General features: G+C 42.5%; 1 protein-coding gene and 1 long non-coding RNA gene across 2 annotated transcripts in view; one reads left to right on the top strand and one right to left on the bottom strand.

The window, feature by feature from the left end:
• Positions 1 to 8,794: 8,794 nt before the first annotated feature.
• Positions 8,795 to 9,441, bottom strand: LOC134094616 (uncharacterized). The gene is made up of 2 exons (XR_009940463.1): positions 9,246 to 9,441; positions 8,795 to 9,141 (listed from the first exon to the last, which is right to left on the bottom strand). It is a non-coding gene; the product is annotated as an uncharacterized LOC134094616 (long non-coding RNA).
• A 2,579-nt stretch (positions 9,442 to 12,020) lies between these two features.
• Positions 12,021 to 23,979, top strand: part of srpk2 (SRSF protein kinase 2) — a 54,425-nt gene continuing 42,466 nt past the window's right edge. Inside the window, exons 1-2 of the mRNA XM_062547911.1 lie at positions 12,021 to 12,117; positions 12,341 to 12,407. Coding sequence (XP_062403895.1) covers positions 12,102 to 12,117; positions 12,341 to 12,407 — 83 coding nt within the window. The 5' untranslated portion in view covers positions 12,021 to 12,101. The remainder of the gene's footprint in view (positions 12,118 to 12,340; positions 12,408 to 23,979) is intronic.

Raw genomic sequence — 23,979 nt, forward strand, 5'->3', positions numbered from 1 at the left:
AATCATGTTGGTTGCTATGGAAACGGTCATAAACGCTTAATTTTAATGGTTGCTATGTTGGTTGCTAGGTACATGGAGGTTTCATGTAGTTGACTGGAGGCATAGTTGATGATAACTGACAGTTGGAATGGTTGAACAGTTAAATAGTTGAGTAGTTTCAATGGTTAAATGATTTAATAGTGTATTATTGCAGTGAGGACTTTTATTTTGAAACAGTTGTGGACAGAGGAAACAGTTAACAGGATATGTAGTCTTCAGAGAGATTGTATGCTTAAAGCCAGAGAAACTGACAGTTGATACAGGTGTAATCAATTTAAGCCTGAGAGAGAGAGAGAGAGCTGCTGCACCTGGACTGGCCACCTGGCATAACATTCTAATTGCTGCCGTGATGTCATAATGAGCAATGTTAAGTCTATGGGGGAAATTGTAATAGTTTTTAACTAATAGTTTAAAAAGTATAAAAGTTACAAAGTTGAAAAATACAAAGCACACATGGCATAAGCAAGACCTACGCAACAAAGTTTGAATGAAGTTTCTAAGTGAAACGGTTCAAGCTGAATTGCGTGCGTTAGAAGAAGAATAATAAGAAGAAGTTGCGGAAGAAGACTTGGAATAACAGTACAGTGCATTTTCATGCACTGTAATAATAAGAAACCTAGGAAGAACAATATAGTGCATTTTCATGCACTATAACTAGAGATGTAATTCCAAGGAAATTACGAGTGCATGAAAATGCAAAAATGATGAGGACTTTTATTTTGAAACAGTTGTGGGCAGAGGAAACAGTTGAACAGGATATGTTGTCTTAAGAGAGCCAGAAAGCCTGAGACAGAGAGTTGCTGCCAGGTGGCTTTGAACACCTGGCTTAAGATTCTAATTGCTTAACGACTTCATTGTGATGTCATAATCCAATGTTAAGTCTATGGGAGAAAAAATGTTTTAAAAAATTCATATAAATTAAACGATAAAGTTTTCAAAGTTGAAAATTACATAGCTGAAGTCACCTAAGTAAGACCTACGCAGCGCAGTTTGAATGAAGTTTCTACGTCGAACGGTTGAAGCTGAATTGAACGCACAAAAAGTGTCTGAAGAAGAATAATAATATCGATAATAAGAATAAACAGCATAACAGTAGAGTGCATTTTCATGCACTCTAATAATAAGAAGAATAGGAAGAACAGTACAGTGCATTTTCATGCACTGTAACTAGAGAATGTAATTCCAAGGAAATTACGAGTGCATGAAAATGCAAAAATGTACAGATAAATCATGTAGATATGGTTACTAAGGTGTTGCTAGGGTGGACATGGTGGTTTCATAGTTTTTGAAAGTTGATTGTGCGAAGATAGACAGTTTGAAATTGAATTAGCTAAACTGATTACCAGATTAGCTAACCTGGCTAATGATTTTTAGCAGTTATGTAAAAATGTTAACAATGCTAACCATGCTAACTATGCTAACGAGGTTGATTAGCTAACTTAGTTGATGATTTCTAGCAGTTATGCTTAAAATGCTAACTATGCTAACAATGCTAACCAGGTTGATTAGCTAACTTAGCTAATGATTTCTAGCAGTTATGCTAAAAATGCTAACAATGCTAAAAATGCTAACAATGCTAAAAAGAGGAAACGGTTAACAGGATATGTAGTCTTCACAGAGAGATTGTATGCTTTAAGCCTGAGAGAGAGAGAGCTGCTGCAGCTGGACTGGCCACCTGGCATAAGATTCTAATTGCCCTATTATGATGTCATAATGTAATGTTAAGTCTATGGGGAAATTTTAATAGTTTTTATTTAATAGTTCAAAAAGTATAAAAGTTACAAAGTTGAAAAATACATAGCTGAAGTCACCTAAGTAAGACCTACGCAGCGCAGTTTGAATGAAGTTTCTACGTTAAACGGTTGAAGCTGAATTGCGCGCACAAAAACGTTAGAAGAAGAATAATCGCCTATAATAATAATAAGAAGAAACCGGATAACAGTAGAGTGCATTTTCATGCACTCTAATAATAAGAAGTTGAAGCCTAGGAAGAACAGTACAGTGCATTTTCATGCACTGTAATAAGAAAAAGCCTAGGAAGAACAGTACAGTGCATTTTCATGCACTGTAATAAGAAACCTAGGAAGAACAATATAGTGCATTTTCATGCACTATAATAATGCATTTTATTTGTATTGCACTTTATATTATGGACAATCTCAAAGTGCTACAAAATTATAATGCAAATGGATAACAGATAAAGACAGATAAAAAATAATGCAATTTAAAATAGATTATATACACACGCACACACACACACACACACACACACACACACACATACGTGTATAAAATATACACACACACACACACACACAAACACACACACACACACACACACACACACACACACACACACATCAACAAAATACATTTAACAGAAAACTTTTTTAAAAAGATAGGTTTTCAAAGTTTTTTTTAAAAAAGTTTTCAATGTCTGCGGGGCCCTCAGGTCGTCAGGGAGGGCATTCCACAGCCTGGGAGCAGCAGCAGAGAAAGCTCTGTCACCCATCCTGTGGAGCTTGGTTCTGGGGATTTGGAGGGTGTTAATGATTGTTGACCGCAGGGGGCGTGAGGAGATCTGGGGGTTGAGGAGTTCCTGTATAGGTAGAGGGGAGCATGTCCATATATGCACTGGTGGGTGAGGAGTGAGATCTTATACTCTATTCTGAAATTAACCGGGAGCCAGTGGAGACTTTTCAGAATGGGGGTGATATGTTCATGCTTGCGCACCCTCATCAGGATCCTGGCAGCACTGTTCTGGATGTATTGAAGTCTCTGGATGCTCTTGCCAGAGATCCCAATGAGGAGTGCATTGCAATAGTCCAGCCTGGAGGAAAGGCGTGGATGAGCTTCTCTGCATCGCCCAGGGTGAGAGTTGGACGGAGTTTGGCAATGTTCTTGAGGTGGTAAAATGAAGTCTTGCAGAGATGTTTGATGTGGGTGTCAAAAGTGAGTTGTGGGTCCATTTTAACACCCAAGTTGGTGACAGATGTTGACAGGGAGATGTTTTGTCCAGAGAAGGTGATATTTTTGATGGTGGAAGAGCGGAGCTGATGTGATGAGCCAACTAGAATTGCTTCTGTTTTAGAGCTGTTCAATTGAAGAAAGTTGAGCTTCATCCAAGCCTCTATCTCCTCCAGACATGTGGTCAGTGTGGATGTTGGCAGGGGAGCAGATGAAATGGGGGTTGTCCTGAGGTAGAGCTGTGTGTCATCAGCATAACAGTGGAAAGTTATTCCGTGTCTGCTATGATATTGCCGAGGGGGAGCATGTAGATGGTGAAGAGGGTGGGGCCCAGCACAGAACCCTGAGGGACACCACAGGTGACTTTGTGGGTATGTGATTTTGCCCTGCCCAGGGCGACGTGCTCGGTTCTGCCGGTCAGGTAAGAGTTGAACCAGTTGTAGGCATTGTCTGAGAGTCCAATGGTGTACTGCAGGCGATGGAGGAGGATGTTGTGGTCGTATCAAAAGCAGCTGTTAGGTCCAGAAGGATGAGCAGAGATGGGGAACCAGTATCTGCTGTCATCAGGAGGTCGTTGGTGACCCTAACCAGGGCTGTTTCTGTGCTGTAGACTGTAGACTGTCTTCTGCCTCCAATTAATGTCCTACGTAATACAACTTGACCTGTTTGGTTTCACCTTGTGAAAAGACTTAAATGGTTTAAGACAATTGGTTTCCATGGATTTTTTCCCCAGAAAATCAGCTAATTGCCGGTATGTATACGATAGTACACCTCAAACACATACAGACACACAATAATAACCCACAAGATCAATCCAAATATCAGTGCTGCCAGGTTGTAACTGAACGCTGATTCAGAAGCTGCCTGTGCTCCCAGCAGATCTCCTTCTGCTATACATCGTGCAGCCTGAAATCCCAACATTAACACATAAACACATTTTACCACAGATAACATGCAATGAATACTGAACAATTCATCATTGCGGCTGTCAATAAACATACCTCTATTGAATATTTCTTCGCCTTTTTGCCAAGTGGTGCACAGCAACACCATATATTGAAGACAGACCAACAATAGTAGGTGGAGGGCATCTCCACAGATGACTGTCGAGTCTCCGGTGGTACAGATACAAATACAGACATAGTGGCACTGGTTCGATGTCCGAGTTAACTTTGTACCACCAAGCAGTGCAGATGAGTCTTGCAAATGACAAAGGTGAATATATGGTACAAAGATATATTCAAGACCAACTGACACCCACCCACCCTCTCTGCTTGTTCAACCATACACTGAAACTCTGTGGATTTCCCCAACTTTGGCCTACATTTTGACCTACTTTGGCCTCGATAGGCTATGAGGTCCTAGCCCACTTGTAAACAGATAACTCAATTCCATTTCATTTATATAGTGTCACACACAATGACCAGAACCATGGCTGATAACTGGGATCTGCTTAGGACCAGCTAGTATAGGTGTATAATGGCAGCAGTGTAATAACACCACAACACTGGCCGAGGACAGCCACAGTATGTATTGCATGTTGTACCTGGTAAACCCACTAAAGGCCTCCCCTCACATTACAAGAAGGACTGTATGACAACATACAGTATGTATCATGAATCATTTAATAATTATGACTGCCACGCAGTGAAGCGACAGTCATGTAGGGTTAGTCAGAGTTTTTTTTCATTCGGATTTGTTTTTGCCTTTTTTTCTTCGGTAATTTCCTGTCTACGATTCCTTGGAACTTGGTTGGTGACCAGCATGAGAAGAAGGTGCCAAGCTGTTGTGGCTGTATATGGGTCCTCTACACGCTACTGAGGATCCTTACACCAGGGCTGTAGTACTCAAGTCCGGTCTTGGACTCGAGTCCGTTTTTTTAAGGTCTCGGACTTGTCTCGGACTCGCTGGTATTTGACTTGGACTTGTCTCGGACTCGGCCACTGGTCTTGCCAAATATGGTTCTTGGTCTCGACCGAGTCCAGGCGTCTTTATTATGTTATAATATTCAAGGGAAGTAGGAGTACACCAGGGCTCAACATTAACGGTTGCCCAGTAACCTTCTGAAGTAGCCAAACATGCGTGTGCGCAAGGCACCCCCTCCCCTAGAAGCTAGCCTGTGGCTGTGCGTCTTTTTTTCTCTTACACACACGTATGTGCAGCAGTGCCATAAACAGCGAAACATGGCTGCTAGTTTAAGTGATGCTATTGCAATGCATAATAATAGGCTAATATCAAGTTGATTTGCTCTCTTGCATCTCTCAAATTTGTGTTGCTAACCTATCTAGGCTATGGGATTGAAGTTTTTTGGGGTTTAACGTCAAAGAACGTTTAGAAGGCTATGCAACCTTGGCACATTTTTACATCTGGGGAGAGCTCCTGCCATGCCGCTAGCTCAGGTCATGTATGTCATTCGTGTAGTGGTCACTAAAATCATTAATGAACATTAGAAGACACTTATCTCTTCTATGATCCCAAAAAGATTGTCTTCGACTTTATATTTTCAAACATTTATTTAATCTAATGATATAGAAAATGAATTGCACCTCTGATTCCATCCGTAAACGCGTTATGCACAACTATTATTTTATTCACTAGTTTAGACTGTGTAGGCTAATTACTCTCACCACGTATTTCTTAAAGTGACAGGCACTCAATTACACCTACTATACAACCAAGGTGCACTCAATTAGCCCTACACACCACATTAAACATACTGTAGATACTGACAGTATGTATCCAAGACATTAAAGATATGCCTTATTTTAGTGCACAGAGAAAACTGAAACTTTTTTTGTATTTGGCAACCAAAACCTCATGCCTGGTTGCCCAGTTAGCAACCACTTTTAAAAGCTAATGTTGAGCCCTGGAGTACACTAATAGGCTACTGGTCATTCTTGTCTACTGTATGTCTGGAGTGAAGCTGTATTGTAATTCAGTTGCTCAAATGCTCAGTACTACTGTAGTACCTAGCAGTTGTAATAGTAGTGGGTTGGTGTTTGTATCTATAGGCATCACCTTGTATTATTCTATTTTCTATTAGATTATGTTATATTAAGGGGAATGGTTATACTTACAAAATCCCGGGTGTTGTGACACTTTTTCACAGTTTTTGCTTTTAGATCAGCAAATAATAACCCAAAATGATTGTATTTATACTGTCATGCATACAAATAGTTTTTTTCTGTCCTGGACTCGGTCTTGACTCGGACTCGAGTCTTTTGGACTCGGTCTGTCCTGGACTTGAACCTCTTTGGACTCGGTCTTGACTTGGTCTCGACCGGTCCTGGTCTTGGACTTGTCTTGGACTCGACAAAGGTGGTCTTGACTACAGCCCTGCCTTACACTGAGTATAAAATGAACAAATGTATGCCTAACATGTTTTGTTTTCCTCATTTCTGTGGGAGAGTGCAATCATCAATTCTTCAAGTAACAAAGGTGAATCCAACAGCATAACAGGCCATTTTGGCACAATTTTTGTTGGCACTACTTACACGTTTGCTTGTGTTGCTCATTCCATGATTGCCCTATCTCTGGCTGACAGACTGCATTAAATTGGAGGTTAGGTATCATTATATAATGCATGCCAAGTTTAGTGGAATTCCATACAATAAATTAATTCAAGTGTACATTTAGTGACTGTACACCAACTGGCCTGCAGATGGCCCAACACAGTTTTCTGTGAATATCTTAAACACAGGTATCTTTGGCTGACAGGTTCAAACCTGCCCAGAATTTGAAGTGTAGGATCATTATGACATCCTCCGAATGCATGTCAAGTTTTGTGTAATTCAGTTCATGGGGGACCATACAATAAATGAATAAACTGTATACACAATTATCTGACATGGGTCACGTATACAAGCAGTAAAGGATGTCAATCTGCGGCTGTCTTAAAACTAGCCAGTTTTATCAATAGCCGAACAAATAAACAAATTCAGCATGTTGTCACAATAAACAAATGAAGTGTAGGTGTCCACACAGCCCCATTACAACAGCTCTATACACCAGGGAGATGCAGTGTTCTCATGGTTCAGAATTCTCACTGAGGTTTAACTTATATTTCAATTTTGTCTCTAGTGAGGATGGCTAAGAGATGGTTTCCTCTATCAGATGAGATACAAATGTGAGTCACCCATGGAGGCCCAGACCAGCCTCTGTAGAAACAGACAAAATAGACCAACCACTGTAGAATCATCATCGAGAGAGGGCTTAAATTTGTTGCTGCAAGGTCAGAGAGATGCTTCATGCTTGTCTTTGTCACATGTTTTTAACCTTTCTGGCTTTCTCTAGAGAATGTAATCAAACAATGACAAATAAGATAGATTCTTTGGTTGGACGATCCATCGCCCATACTGCAGAGGGGGTCCATTATAGTACATTAAGGTATTACTTGTACCATCATTCAGAAGAGTAGCCTTCCTGCTGATGCTATCGAAGGCCAAGCAATAAACAAATCCAAAATCTCATATTCAGGAACAAAGGAGCATTTTCAAGGGGTTTGCAGTCTGTTTTTTTCAGAGTGGATACATTTGCTGAACAAAGGTATAGGTAATAGGAATTCCTCCATCCTTTCCCAGTGCAACGGTGACTGGTGATCAAACCAACATGAGGCTGCTTGTTGGGCCCCCCAATAGTATCCCTGGAGATACGTAAAGGAGCTTGAACCCTGTCATATGGTAAGTACAAGGTCATGCACAGTCTTGAGCGTCCACTGTTACAAATGTAATTACAAAAAAGTTGTTTCATTTAACAAAGAAATTAGAAGGAGGAGCAAGTGGGATGGTTTGAAAAAGATATAGGAACCTAGGAAGAATATTCATCTTTAGAACATTAATACATCCAATCATAGAGAGTGGTAAAGATTTCCATCTGTTGGAAATTCCATCTGTTGAGTCAGTAGATTCTTGGATTTTGATGGTAGATTTTTTGTAGGCGAACTTCAGAGATCTATTATGAGACTGTAGCCTACAATCCAAGACATAGATTTGTGGTTTCATCAAATCTATAGAAAATGTTCACTTCCCTTTCACTTCTGTAGTTCTCTATGATAATGATAATGATAATTTGTCAACATTCCACATGATAATTTGTCTGACTGAAAGTGAGATTTAAAGCAGCACAATTATTTTGATATAATAACAATTTCAAAGTCCTCTTGCTAATGCCACACTAAGTTGTGTTAAAGATGGTATTGTGTTATAATATTGTTATCCTTGGAAGGAATTTGGGTGCACAGCACTTAGAGCTAAATGGGCACCCAGTAGTATGTTGAACAATGATGAAAAGGGGAAATCCAACATTGTGTCTCCATAACATTACCTTTACCTCTTGCACACATCTGTGGGTTCAAACGTCTCCTCTTGTCACTTGTTCAACTGTGTTTGTCCAAAAGGGAGGAAACTGTTATAGTATGAGATTCTAGCATTTTTGTTGTTAAAATTCTTGTCTTGTAAGGAAACATACAGTGATATCATCTCCTCCACCAAAGCAAGCACACACCTCTTAAAATCTGCAACACAAAAGGCAAATACAAGAAACCATCACTAAGAAAATGTCACCTTATTTTAAGATCGCTTGTTTCCTGATATGGGGAGCAGAATAACAATCTATTTCAATAATCTAAATAATCGAATAGATGGCAGAACAAAAATCTATCTGAATGATCTAAAATATGGGTTGCTCTACCCAACAGCTGTTTCATTATTTATTCTATTTATAGCCTAGTGCATTCATCATTATATACAATAAAACACTTTGAAAAAAAAACAGTAGTTGACCAAAGTGCTGCACAGTCAAAGTATTTATATTTGCAGGATATACATAGAACGAGGGCAGTATCATTCACACATACAAAATTCCATGAAGATCGTACAGCAATAATAGAATCGTAAAGAGCAAAGCAATAGTACTAAAACAGTAATGAATTACTTTCTAAAGGCATTTGCCTATCAGTTTTCACTACAACATTACAACAACAAAGAAAAATCAATTTGGTCTCTTCTTCAAGACGCAATACGCAAGAAAAGGCCAGATGATCAGTCCACAGATCAGGGCCAGCATGTTGAAAATCAGTGCTGATTCAGACGCTCCCTTTGCACCCAGAACATCTCCGCCTGCCATGGATTTTTCTGCCTGAAATCCCAGCATTAACACATGAACACATGACCTTTTTACAACAGACAACATGCAGTACGTGCTGAATCCTCATGCTTCTGTGGCTCTCTCAAGACACATACCTTTTTTGAGTACTTCAGTGCCAGTGCACCCAATGGCAAACAGCAAAAGGCGCTGAAGACTGACCAGTTGTAGAAAGAAAAGGGCACATCCTCGTGTGACTGCTGCTGAGCCTCCACAGGTGACATGATGACCCTGGTCTGAATCATATCAGTATACTTACTTAAGCGTTAACCACTATGGCAGCTGTGGCGATGGGTCCAGTAAATGACAGGTTGAAAAAGGTTGTTTGTTGCTGGCATGCCGGTGAGCTCCAACTCACACCCACTTCCTTTCTCAAGAACGATAACCACAAAGAAGCGGTTAGAAGTGAAGTGATGAGTCTGTGGGCTTTTTTTTGTGTGTGGGTGGAAAACAAATGGAAAACTTCGCAGAATATGAAAGACATCTGTATGTTCTTACCACTGACACCATAGCAGAGCATACCAATTAAACACTTCTCCAAGACTAATCTGACACAGTCAAATAAACAAGATTATTGGAGAATGCAGTCAGAAGGCTATGATAGCAAAGACACCACTCTGATGAGAGCAACCAAAGAACTTTGTCTCTGGTGAATGCATCTGTGCACATTCTGTCAAAAGATCAAGCCCCAAGTTTTATGTGTGCCCTAGCATGTCAATCAGCTGATTGAGAGTTGCAGCAGTGGGACAGTCAGTTTATCTATCTATTTACTGTCCCACCTAAAAACTCTTTGAACATCAATCCCAAGGATACCTGCGTGTTCTTTTTTTTCTTTTTTCAGAGATCATCAAGGGAGAAGTAAGAGTCCGACTCCAGACAATACAGGATGACAACAGAGAGGAGGAGACAGACTCAGTGTAGCAGATAATATGTCCAGGTTTTGAAAAGAACAAACCATAGAGGAAGAGACATAGTTGGACATATAGTGTGCAGGGTTTTTTTATTCATCCCCTTGAAGTTTCACATGCTGATTTTTTTTCTCCTGAAAAGTAAAAAAAAAAAAAAGAACTAGGCCACACATACCAGATGACCCAGATTAGAACTTAACCTCAACAGCTTGAGCCCTCAATTGTCTCCAAACACATCATGTTAGAGTGAGAGAAGCATCCTCTCACAGCCAAGGCCAGAGAGCACCCAGTGTGATTTAACCGTTGTAGAAAGCATGTCTTTTCAGGACGCTGTATCTGCAACATGCGGTAGACCACAGTGCAGTGCAATCAGACAAATCATCTAAAGCCTCCACACAACACTGATGTCCAAAGGCTATAGACGTCCACTTGTTTTTGTGCATTTCTGGTTTGGCTCATATGAAGGACTTGAACTGGGCTGTGATGCTAACCTTGTGCCTATGCCAGCAGACTTGTTCCACAATGGAGTCTGAAAGCCATACCACAAACATTTGTCCTGTATGGAGATATGGTCCACTCTCCAACATTTCTGCTGCCACGATTGAGGTGCTCCACTCCACTCCATCATAAAAGATGTAAAATAATATGTAAAACAATATCACATATTACATGTGTGTATGTGTTGATCTAACATAGGTTCCTGTAAAGATGATGATTATAATTATTGTTGTTGCTGTTGTTGTTGTTGTTGTTGTTGTTGTTGTATGTGTGTTGCCCATTGAACTATGGCTGCTCTCTACATTGTGCCTATTTTTTTTTTCACAGGACTCAGCTGCTGGCTGATAGATATGGCCTTGACCCTGAGCCCTTTGTTGTTCTCAAAGGCCCTCTGGTGGCCGATATGAGTGATGGAAGTCCTGCTAGAATGTATTCTTAGGAAGCCTTTTTGACTGACAAGAATCTATTGATTATATTATGTTTATATAATCAACTCCGCGCCGTGCGTTTATAGAAAAATAATGCACTTATCGAGGTGTAATGGTTCCATGTGTAGCCAAGGTGTTATGGCTGTAGTGTAAAGATGAGAGTGAACATTCCAACACCTATTTGGTTAAAAACATAAAGGGAAAATAAATAAATACATAAATAAATAAATAAAGCCCATTTCACCCCATTCAAAGTTGTGTAACCTAAGTAGATTAACACCACACCACTAAGGTCAGGGTTTTTCAGTAATGTTATGGAAGCATGAATATCCAGACAAATTGTGTGAAATGGAAGTGGGTGTGAAAGGGGATGTCTTGTCTGCAGTAGGCCTACTCCAAGTGTCAAAATCACAGTTTTGGAAGAATCATTTGTCGCTCTTATGCAGGAAATGCAATATTTTGGACATTTTTATAAACTGTAAGGTCCCTATCCACAGGTGTATAAAATCAAGCACCTTGATTATCAATGCAGACTGCATGGTGCTTGATTAATACACCTGTGGCTGCATGGTATAAATGCAGGTTTTTTTGTAATGTTAAAGCTTATCAGTTCTAGAGAATTTACAATAACTTTTGCAGCTTTGACCACATCACTGAATCTGCTATCTGAGACTGGCAGTTTCTTTTTCACTCAGTCATACTCTGAAAGTTGGATGTGAGGAGCCATAAACCTAGTTGGATATGAGAAGCCATTAGCCTAATGTGCTCATAATGTAGCCTACAAATGGTGTGGCCAACTGTCAGGTGTTTGAATGCAATGTTGAATAAGATATTTGTTAACTTGTAATAACGCGTGACAAGTACAAGGAATACAAAGCTGCATATTTTATTTTAGGACTTTTAAGTTGACTAAAATTAATCCAAAATCACACGGAAGTGACCATATCTCTCCTTCGCTTTCGTTTGCTGACAGTTGTATGCGCGCTCTTGTTATTACATGAGCGCGCATACGTCCTGTCGATAGAGGGAGTGCGCATCCTCCGGAGAGCTTGGAGAAGCAAGAGAACCCGGCTGCCGCTGCCGAGCTGCCGCTGCTGCTGAGGGGAAGCAGGAAAACATCATGAGCTCCAGGAAGGGTTAGAGAAACTCATTCTTATCAGACTTATACGTTGGCAAAACTGGTATTATCGCAAGAAAATGCTTGTGTGCGACCTTTTGAAACGATGCTCAGACCGGCAATATTGGTGTCTTACAATTGCTGTGTTGTTCTTTCTCTCTCCCTATCCCTCTTTCAATCATCCTACTCTCATTCTCACTTGGGTTGTTCTCCTGCCCCATACATCGTTCTATTTCACTTAGTAATGGCCATTCAGGCCCGAAAGCGGAGGCCGAAAGGGAAAAAAGACAAGACAACCCATCATCGAAGGTAAGCAGGGCGGCGGTCGGGACGGGCTGCATGTGTGCGTGTTTGTGTTTTTGTGTCCCGTAGTGACAGCAGTCGTGCTTGTTTCTCCATACGACATTGTTGACAGTTTGACTCCCTGTTTATGGAATGGCATATGGAGAGATGGGGAGACGCTGGTTTTGGCGCACGTATGTTCTCACACCGACGCACTGTTGGCTACAGTGCAGGTGCTAGCACGGACCATGGGCTCCTTTTCGGGGTCTCAACATTAGCTTATCTAGGCACTCCAACTGTGTGGTGTCGGAAGTTGCTAATGGCAACGATGCGCGACCTGACGCTAGGTGCATATGTTTGTTTGCGTTCCACGCTATGCTTCTTACAGCTTTATTGTTTACTCGCAGTGACTGTGTTATCCGTGTTTTAATCTGTTTAGTCCTCGTGCTGCAGCCGAGCACTGATGTGCACCAGTGTTGTGGGGGATGTTTTTGCGCAGATTGGATGTGACAGATGTGACTGTTCTCGCTGGAGTGATTAGAGATGCTAGTGTGGGGAAAAAATCAAGGTATTTCAAGTTGATGTTAACAGAGTGCATATCATTAAGTAGCGCTAGTACCAGACATAGACCAGGGGATTCCTACCATATTGTGGGTGGGCGTGTGTGAACCATGTAGAAGCCTAAACGCTGTGCGGCAGGAGAGTGGAAGTTCAGGAGTACTCTTTACTCAATGAGCACACGAATCGCCTTACAGGGTGTAGAACCTACTTCATGGCACCATGCCATTGGACCGACGTCACAGGTTGTCGCTAGCATCAATTAGGTGATTCCGAGGTGCAGCACACACTGAGGCGGCAGAATTTACTGGAATTGTCTGGAGCTCATGTAAGCCAATGCTGTGGGCATTGACAGGCAGTAGTAATCTCGTCGTTACATCCTTCTAGGGTGAGCCATTAAAAGCCATGTTCAAGTGAGTGTGTCTAGCAAGTGCAGAATGGTATATTAATTATTACTAGGATAAGATTTGTAATAAATGTATTAGTTCTCATGAGCGGTATTAATGAATATTCTATTTTCACACAGTGCATTAGGTTGTTGACCGTGTTGTAGATTGCACTGGTCCAGAAGAAGTGTTAATGCCTTCTTTTTGGAGGTGTGATATGTGTGACTTCTTTAACAGTACGGATATTCCTGTTCAAATGAAGGGGAGTGAAAGTATTTGTTACATACTATAACATACTTTGTTATTTTTCACCATTGTCCGAGTTCCAATAAGGTTTCCTCCATACTTTTCCCCCGAGAGAAACCATGTTGTGTGAGTGGAGTTCTGGTTTTAGTTTGCATGTTTGCAACTTCAAATGGTGATACCTCTGTATATAACCCTAACCCTGTCAGATGCAATTAGTGTCATTAAGATCAGAGATACAGTAGTTATGCATGAAACCTGGGGTTACTAGGTTCAAACCAGGCACCTTACAGTGTCCTGCAAACCTCTTTAAACACAAAAACACTGTTTTGACACTGCATTTCTGTCCTTCGGTAGCGTTGTGTGGCCCTAAGGCTTGTGGGTGAGAATTAAACCATATCTCACTGTCTGCGTAAGCTAAGAGTCTATGCACTTTGCGCACTGTTTGAAATGCATTGTGAAATGCAGGGAATAAATGCATCATTACAGTTTCTTGCCTTTTTCTTCTTCATTTGCACAGCTATTGTGATGTATCACAGATTAAGCTTTTCCAGTGTATCAAGATTTCAGAATCGCTAAATTGTGATATTGTTGTTAGTGGGGGCGAAGTATTGTGGCAGTATCGATTCGTGAGTTATTCCATGATTCCTAGTCCTAGTCTGTGTCATGTGCTTGTTGTCGTCTTGTGCATGCTGCTTGTTGTGATTAAACGGCTGCCCCAAGGGAACTCCTGTCCACTCTGACTCTGCGGCCCGGTCCCGTTGACATATGAAGTGACCTGCCCCTCCCGGTCATTCTAGAGCACCACAGAAATGGTGCACAGTGCTACTCAAGAGAATAGAAAAATAGGGACTCTTTTCAACAGGCCCCAGCAGCAAAGTTCACAGGGCAGCTGGAGTGAGTGTGTGTGTGTGTGTGTGTGTGTGTGTGTGTGTGTGTGTGTGTGTGTGTGTGGCATGCACTGGAGACCTGTGTGTGAGTGGTGTGTCTGTGTGTGAGACATTGCAGGAAAACCACTGCATGCTCATATGTGTTTATCTTGTGGTTGTCTATGTGCGTATCAAAGTGGTGTCTGTTTTTATGAAGTGTAGTCTCATCATGAGACTATCAGATGTGGCTTCTTGATGTCTTACATTGGCTTGAATGCTTGAAATGCTCTGAACACACTGATTGTTTCCACACCCACACTCAGACCAAGCACAGATGCCGCCCATATTTTACAGCAGGCTCTGGAAGACCAGGTGTTACATGATATCTGAAAAGGCACAATGCTAGACAGGTCAATCTTTCACATCTTTGATCCTGTTCTGTTTACTTTGCGTTGTTACTGCTTGACTGGGCAGGGTATTGACAAGAGCATGAGGGAGGGGTTTGGAAGGTTCATAGGGAGTCCGCTTTCAGTAATTATGTTCCCTCACTGACTCTCTCTTTCTCACTCTCTCTTTCTCACTCTCTTTCTCGCACCCCCACCACTCTTACATTCTGTCTCTCTGTCTCTCTGTCTCTCTGTCTCTCTCTCAATTCAATTCAATTCAATATAGCTTTATTGGCATGAAAGTTTCAGAAATATTATTGCCAAAGCTCAATGTACACATAAGAGGAAAATAAGGACATTTACATATAATGTTTGGAATACACATGGCGAATATAAATGCATCCAAAATGAACAAACAAACGTGTGTGTGTTTGTGTGCGTGCGCGCGTTTGTGTGTGTGTGTGTGTGCGCGTGCGTGCGTGTGTGTGTGTATGTGTATGTGTGTGTGTGTGTGTGTGTGTGTGTGTGTGTGTGTGTGTGTGTGTGTGCATGCGTGCGTGTGTGCGTGCGTGCGTGTGTGTGTGTCTCTCTCTCTCTCTCTCTCTCGCTCTCACACACACACACACACACACACACACACACACACACACACACACACACCACACACATAAGTAACATCATGTAATCCCCCCCTGTCTCAAAACCCTACCCCAACATAAAAGCACAACTTGCATGCTTCCCCATTAGGTTTTGTTCAGAAAGAGCCTAGTTGTTTCTAAACTCTGCCCCATGAGACTCCTGTTTGTCCCACTGCACTGCATATTTGGTGCCTTCTGGGGTCACTTGGACAGTTTCCTCCTCGACAACAAAGCCCGAGGAGAGCCGGGGCGGCTGCTGGATTCGTCACTCGCCACCGCGGACACTAAACGTTTTGTTCTGGGGTGGTGTGTCTCTTGGCGTCGCCCGTAGCTGTTGTGGTTGTGAGCCTGTGCCACGTGAGGTCGTCACTCTGTGCAGTGGAGCCAGAGGCGTGAACGGAAAGATTCAGCTCGGTGACAGCTGCACACCCTGCACAGTTCACTCAGCTGCTCACAGCTTTGCATTACAGTACATGCTACTAATGCATGCATGCACTTTATTACACTTTTATGTTGTTGGGTTAGTATCAGCCCTCTTTACCATAGGGGCCTGTGCTTAACTTAGTGGTTTAATACTGAGGAGAACCAAATCGATGTCTGATGTACAGTTGTACAGACTGAGAACACTTTGCTTTTGTTATCTGACTGTTAATTTGAATGTATCTTCATGATCAAATGGCCTCTTGATAGCATTGCTGCATTCCACTTTTTTTTCAAGGATTTGGTTTCAAAACAAGCGCTTGTTTTTGGTTGTGGGAAATTAATCGGCTTCATTGGGGCGATGTTATGACGGCCGGTGAGTGATCTTGATTGATGTAGGTACACGTTGCATTGTAAGCCGGATTGATTTTGGTCTTAGGTTTCCCCTGCGCCGAGGCACAGATGACACTGTAGTCGGCTCTGTGTGTGTCCTGCTTGTCCCTGGCAGTCGAGATAAGTGCTGTCACACAGGCATGGGCTTCATTATAGCGGCTAGCTCCTGATAGCCTCTCTCACTCTCACTCTCTCTCTCTCTCTCTCTCTCTCTCTCTCTCTCTCTCTCTCTCTCTCTCTCTCTCTCTGATGGGGAATTGATCCTCCCCTCCCCCATGCTCTGCTCCGGCCACTAACTACGTTTCCATGCGAGGGAAAATGTCATCGGACCCAATGGATGAGAAGTTTGGTAAATGACGTTAACCCCCTGATGTCAAAAAGACCCCATTGTGTGGTTGTCTGAACTAGAGATTCAATTTGGATCCTTTGAATCCATGCTCCATTAGTGGTCATTTTTTTGCTGGCGTTGTATTAGAAGAAATCTCTGTTTACTTTAAGTCAAAGTTTTCAGTTTGTTGCATCCCATGACATTATTAGGCTGTCGCCCCAGTCACTGTAGAGCATATATTTCTTCCAATGGGGATGCTACTACTCTGAAAATGAGCGCCTCCAAAAGAGTGACAAGCAGTGAGATGTGTGTGAAATTATGAAATTTGGTGATTGCATGAAATTGTGGAGTTAGCAATGGGTTGTTCACTGTCATTTTGTCATACTTTCCCATCCTGGTCTGCCTTGGGCTTATGTGTGCAACAGAATATTTTCTATTGTTATTTGTGATTGTTCTACAAATAGTACATCTATGTTACTGAATGGTTTCCACTGACAGCGAGAAAACAAGGGAGTAGGCATTTGAAATTAGAGAGATGATGTTCTTACTGGTGATGTTTCTTTTTTTCATCAGGCTGGTATGTTATTTATTTTTTTGCTCTCGCTTTTTCACTCTCTGTGTGGGTAGATATTGTGTGCCGAGCTGAGGCTTGTTTGTGTAGAACAGGTTGTGATAGGTCATATTAAACCTGAACATTACTGCCGCTTCTGTTCCTCACCCACCCGTGCAGGTGCAGGCGATGGCGTAGGCTAGTGCTTGATAGCCAGAGCCCTCAGGACTAGAGCAGCAGTAACCATCTAAAATTAGCTTGGAGAAACCACAGGGATTTATACTGTATCTCAGCATGGAGATGCCATCACATATGCTTATAGGGAAATCAACCAGGCAGAGAGAAATACAGTAGGCAGGGACAGTGAAGCATGATCTTAGGCTGGTCTTAGTTATTGGTTTTGAGGGATAGTTCTGAGTGACCAAAGCTTAGCATTCTGTTTCAGAGAGACAGATTGGTATTTTATTCTTTGCCCTTATTTTATAATGGCATACAGTATAGAGCAATGTTGTTTAAAAGAATATGAACAGCTGGGCTAGTTTAATAACAGTGGATTGGTGTATAACATGCTTAGAAACTACTATTAAAATATTGAAACGCTTGTCGTGAATTGTTGTTTTTTTCCCGTTTTACATTTATCAAAGCACTGGTGGTTTTTTTTAGCAGTGAAGTTTATAGCCTATCGCCCTATTCAAATGTACCGGTAATTACTAATAATGCATGTGATATACATTTAGTAAGCAGTATTCTCAAGGCTTGTCAGAACAAGTCAACTCCAAGTCAGATCACTGTTTATCTCCCCATGCAGGCCACCAGTGGGTTGGCATGGATAGAGCTGGCATTTGTGTTTGTTCAGTCTGAACTCTGCAAGAAGCCGAAAAAACAATGGAGTGCATACACCAACAGCCTGCGTATGTCAAAGCTAGGATGGTGTTACCAAAATAGGGACATTAAAAACAACCCAACACAGATGACAGATGTAGCACCTCATGGTCTACCCATCACATCCGTCAAATCCTCCACTGAATACTAAACTCTAGTCCCAGTGGTGCCTTTATGATTTGTGGCAAAGCCACTCAAAGAGGAAACAGATTTACCCACTTGTTGTTGCAGTAGATTGTTTATCCTCAAGAATGGCAGACACAGACATCAGGATCGTATCAGAGTGTAGTGTGAAGGCAACTGTAGATCAGATTGGGCTCATTGCAGTCATATGGATATATTACTCTTCACTATGTGTACATTCTACAGCTAAGATGTTAAGATGGTTTTGTGTCTGTGATCCAGTCCCACACAGCCAACCCCCCCCCCCCCACCACACACACACACACACACACACACACACACACATGCACACACCCACACACACACACACTCTTGTTCTTCCCTGTTTGTCTCTCTCTGTTGAACTTCATTGTTGAAAGCCATGAAGCGCAGAGCGGAAGCGAGAGCGCAGCTCTCCAGAACTCTGAACGCTGAATGCAGGAGATGAGTGAGTGCCAGTGGATGTGCGGTCCTCTCTCTGTCACACTGCCACACTGTTATCTCTCTCCTGGAAGCCCCACGCAGAACCTGAAGCCCAGGCACAGTGTCTGCGCCAGCATCCAAAAAAGCCTCTGAAGAACGCCCTCGCACGCGGTCATATCTCCATTCACAGACGCTGCTGAATGACTGGAGAAGCAGGCTGTGTTTGTATTAATCGTTTACATTTTGTTGATTATCGGTGGCCCTGTCTTGCTGCTAGGCAGAGGATGACCGGCGGGCTCTGGCACAGGTTCTGTCTGTTTTGGCACAGGCCCGGGGACAGACCCCTGTGGACTCACACCAGGTAGGGTGCCAGCGAGGTGTAAGAGAGAAGCTTCCGGTGATTTCATTTGGTGAGCAGGCCGCCCAGCCGCTCTCCCCATATGTGAGCTCGCTCCTCTCATCGGCTCTAATGACTTTGTGTGCTAGTGTGCAGCACTGGCACGCACTGTATTCAGTGACCATACACAACAGCGTTGTCAAGGTGAACAAAATAGTGTAGCATCTGTGGTCATGGAGATATCGGAGTTTATGTTCTTTTTTAAACATTTGTTTTTTGTGTTTATTGCTATTGCTATTACTGTTTTAACAAAGCAGTAGGTTTCACTGTCATTCACAACAATTTTTTGGTGTTATGTGATTACGTTTTTATAGATCACCATACGTAGTTGACAAATACAGTCAGCTTTGACTTAAAAACGCATAAACAATTGCATATTTCATGTGAGTGTTGTCGTTAGAAAGAACCCATTGATGTCCTTATAAATAAAGACCTTTGAATATAGAGGTAGCTGCAGTCACATATTAATGTTCCCATTACCTTAGCTGAGACCAATAGTGGATATGAGAGTTTTTTTTAACTCCATCTCTAGCACTCTACTATTGTCTACTTGGCCCTTTTCTCATGTTAAAATCACTTGAGTTGATTGAGTGACATGGAGTACAACTGGTCATGGTCAGACATTTATGAAAGAGAGACAGACATTCAGAAAATGTGCCTCTCCTTTGGTGATGGCCAAATGGCCTATCCTCTCACACTCGCAATCCCTCCTTCGCTTTCAGTCTCTCGATTTCAGTATCCATGTCTTTATCTCTCATTCTTTCTTCTCACATCTTTAAACCTGTGAGCCATCTCTGGTCCTGTGTTTGGTGTTTTTTTGAGGGTTTCACTGAGAATGGCTGAAAATAGTATGAGCCTGAAGGTCTTGGTTTGAGTAAGAATAGAACCCTGTGTCTACCCTGATCTCATTCTGCTGATAACAACCTAGCATGTGAGCACATTCAAATCTGTCATTCGTCAGCTGCAATAGTTGCGATCATTGTACCCTTATCAGGTTGGGTTAAGACGTCATGTTTTGGATTTTGCCTTTGATGTCTTCGACTTGGGCTTTATAAACTTAGCAGTCATTGTCTAGTCATTGTTTGTTTTGTTTATAACATAATGTAATTGTGTGTCTAATATAATTGCATTGTGCAGAGGCTAAAGAGCAGTTTTCTGCCATGAGATCAGTGAAAGGGCCTGTCCGTGATCTTAAGCCCCGCTTACCCAGTCAGTGGGTCAGTAAACCACCCATCCTCCAAAGCTGTATGGGGCAGGCAGACTCATCTCAGAGACACAAGCCTAGTGCACATATCGGTGTGTGTGTGTGTGTGTGTGTATGCGTGTGTGTGTGTGTGTGTGTGCGTGTGCGTGTGCGTGTGCGTGTGCGTGTGCGTGTGCGTGTGTGTGTGTGTGCGCGTGCGTGCGTGCGTGCTTGCGTGTGTGTTTGTGTGTGTGTATGTATGTGTGTGTGTGAGTGTCACATACCATAGAGAGGATGACTTAATCTGAGCATCTGTTCCTCTGGCAATCAGAGATTATGACCCTAAATCTGCCCGCTGCCTTAATCAATCGGCCCCATCTCATCTCATCTTGCTCATGACCCTCCCTCACATCTTATCCCCCTATATACTGCACTTGTGACTCATGGCTGATGACCTGGTCTGCATCGCCTCTGTGGAGGGAAGCTACGCTAGCATATATAGAGTGTGTGCAGGTCACAGCAACACTCCTTCAGATACTGAGCAGAATTGCTGGCTAAGAGCAGCAGACCCTAATGTAATTACAGGCTGCTGGCTGCATTTGTGTTAGAAGGGATATACTAGCTCACAAATGTCCAGCACTACCATCGGCTGTGCTAGAAGTATAGTTAGTGTTAAGCATACTGAAGCTAAGTCAAGTCAAGTCATGTCATACTGAAATTAAATGATGTGATAGCTATGATATCGGAAAATAAGACAGCTTATGTAGTAGGGATTTCCTAAATCAATACACAACTAATACATCTTCTTATTAATCCCTACCAAAGGGGCGGAGGCACTAAATTGTGAAAGGTAAAAGCACAGCAGACAGCAAGATCAGATTTCCAGATATCGGACCATCACTTCTGGCCTGTTGTTGGGCCACAATCATATTTCAAACTTGCCTGAATATTTAGATGATAACATTGATTGATATTGGAATGAAATAAGAAGTATGAATTAATGATTCGAAATGTGTTTTGATCAAAGTTGTCCAAACTGAATGAGCAAAACTCCCCAGAACGGGAGGGAGGTCTCAACTTTTAAGCTTATGAAATTCAAAATACTCATTGTTTGGGCTAATGGTTGAACACTTTAAAAGCCACATGGGATGTTGATATTTTATGAAGCTTTGAATGAACAGGAGTTAATACTGGTCACCATATTATGCCTATGATCTCAACACATATGAATACATGGCTAGGCCTGCTTAAAGTATCTGGTAAAAACATGATCAGATATTTAGATAGATATCCTGTAACTGTTACTAGCTGAGTGAATGCGAGATTGTGTCATCTATTTACAAAGCTCCGGTTAGCAGAGATTTGATTCTGTCAGAGGAACGTTTTGTTTTCTGCTTAACAAAAGTGAGGGGGCTGATTGCTGTCTCTTCAAAACTGCGGGAGACAAATGCCCCATATCCGCCACACCTCCGGCGCCCCTGTCTCTCACGCATTTGCGTGCCTTTATACAGAGTCGTATTTTCCTGCCACTAATGCTGTCATTACTAGGGCTTAGGTTAATGCTGTGTGGAGTTTGCAGCATACCTGATGGCTGGGAGGTGTTAATCCACGGGCTTTTACAGAGAATCGGCACACCGACAGGCTATAACATTAACCGTTTACCCAACAGATAATCTAATCCAGTGGGGATTTACAACAATTTAAAGCTACTTTAGGTGAACTCCCTCTATCTCTCTCCCTCTCTCTATCACACATACACACACATACACACACACACACACACACACACACACTTGCTGTTCCTGTCCAGTTATCAACACTGAAAGTATGCTTCTTGACCAGTCTGCACTTTCTGCAGTTGGGCAGACACTCTACACTTTGTCAATATAACTGAGCTTTGGCTCCTCCATGAACAAATATAGAGGAAGCTCTATGCAAGTATGGCAGACATTAAACCTTGAGGACAAGACCAGACCAACTCCATCTCATCCCCCTTAACTGTGACCGTGACCTATTTTGTTCAGGCTAGGCAGTTTATATCATCCATTTCACTCATACTGTTTGCTGTTGCATGTGAGAAACAGGTCTACGTAGTTCTGCTATTCTAGGGTTGACCAGGGAAAGTGCATTTTGGTTGGACTTGTCTTTTCAGTTCTTAGTTTCATGGAGAGGTGATGCATCTAGTAGTCAGCCATCTCGTCTGTTTCACCCACTGGATGGCAGCATGCACACGTCAACAGAAATATGCAAATGCCATCTGGATGTCTCTGCAAACACATGCGCACACACGTATACATACATCACACGCATTACACAAGAGCAGACATGTGGGTTGCCATGGAGATGGAAGCTCTGCTAGATGACCTTGCAATCAAGTCTGATATTACCTCAGGTCACTAACTCCTCCAGAGTGTCAGTTTTGTCTTTCATACCAGATGTAGGCTGTTATTATTTCACTCTGTGGCAAAGTATCTATTCCAGTGACATGCAGAATAATCACACAACGTTGGCTACTCCTACTCGCTCACTCGCTTGTGAAACGAGATTGCCTTCGGGCTGCTGAGGCCCACATTAGAGGAATATTGAATTGAAAACTGGGACAAGTCTTCTGCCCCCTGTGAGGTCCACTTGAACCCTGGTTTAATCTGTCTGCCAGCTGCACCGTTCGATGTCTTTGCTGCTGTGCCATCGCAGTAGATTTGTCCATTTTGAAGAACGGGGGGGTGGGCAGACAATGAGTGAGTAGGCTGGATATATGCAGTTGCCCCTCTGAGTCAGCAGAGGGTGCTGTCTCACCCCACACTATTGTCTGTGATGTATGGCGTTGTATTGTGTGTGCACACCCCCTCGCAGATGAGATCACACCACAGGCCAGTCGGCCGGGTTTGCTTAGAGGACCTGACGACTGGTGTGGGAGGGACTGTGTGGGCCCTGTGAGCTCGCATGCGTAGGCCCGTGGGCCCGATGCCATGAGAATGTGTGTCTGTGTGTGCGTAGTGAACGGAGCGTTGATGCATTTTTGTTGTTGTCTTCAGGGTTTTTTTTGTCTTTAAGTTGTTGTGTTTTGCTCGCTATGCTTGCAGGAGAGGTATGTTTTAGGCAGATCACAAGGCCACATCAAGCTTTTACTCTGTTGCCTCATAATGGAATGAACCTGGAGAGAATTTCCGGAACACTCTGTGAATACTCTCACGCTGAGCTGCTGTTGATGACCCAAGCAGTGAGAAGTCACTTGATACCACTAGCATGCGTCAGTCTCCTTTTCAGACAGTTACGGCTCAGTCCGGTGTTATGTTGAAAACAGAATAGCATGGAAACAGTATTATGTTCATTACAAAGCTCACAAGGTAATTCGCATTGCGGGAATGCTTCATAAGCACATTACAAAAGGGGGTTGTGAGGAACATGGTGTGGACATGCTGTAGATAAAGGCCATCATTCTCCCATGCATTAGCACGCAGTGTGTGTGGGGTGTGGTTACTCATGTCACATTAATAATGCAACAGTGGAGCTTATTTACACAGGGACCTTGCAGTGAGTTAGCATTACTGTACCTGTACTGTATGTCACCCAGCATTCTCTCATCTCACGCAAACCTGGAGCACATCATCTGCAGTTTGAGTCTGATGGCTGATGGTGATACGTACGTAAAGCAGTTTAATTTCACACTCTGATCACTATGAAATGAAGCTCGTGATTCAAAGACACTGGACATTGTGTAGTAGTTGCTTCCACCAAAGCCTTGAAAGTGGATGGTTGCCAGTTCTGACAAGCCACATGG

This window comes from Sardina pilchardus, chromosome 10 (genome assembly GCF_963854185.1).
Source record: "Sardina pilchardus chromosome 10, fSarPil1.1, whole genome shotgun sequence".
In the NCBI taxonomy this organism is placed as follows: domain Eukaryota; kingdom Metazoa; phylum Chordata; class Actinopteri; order Clupeiformes; family Clupeidae; genus Sardina; species Sardina pilchardus.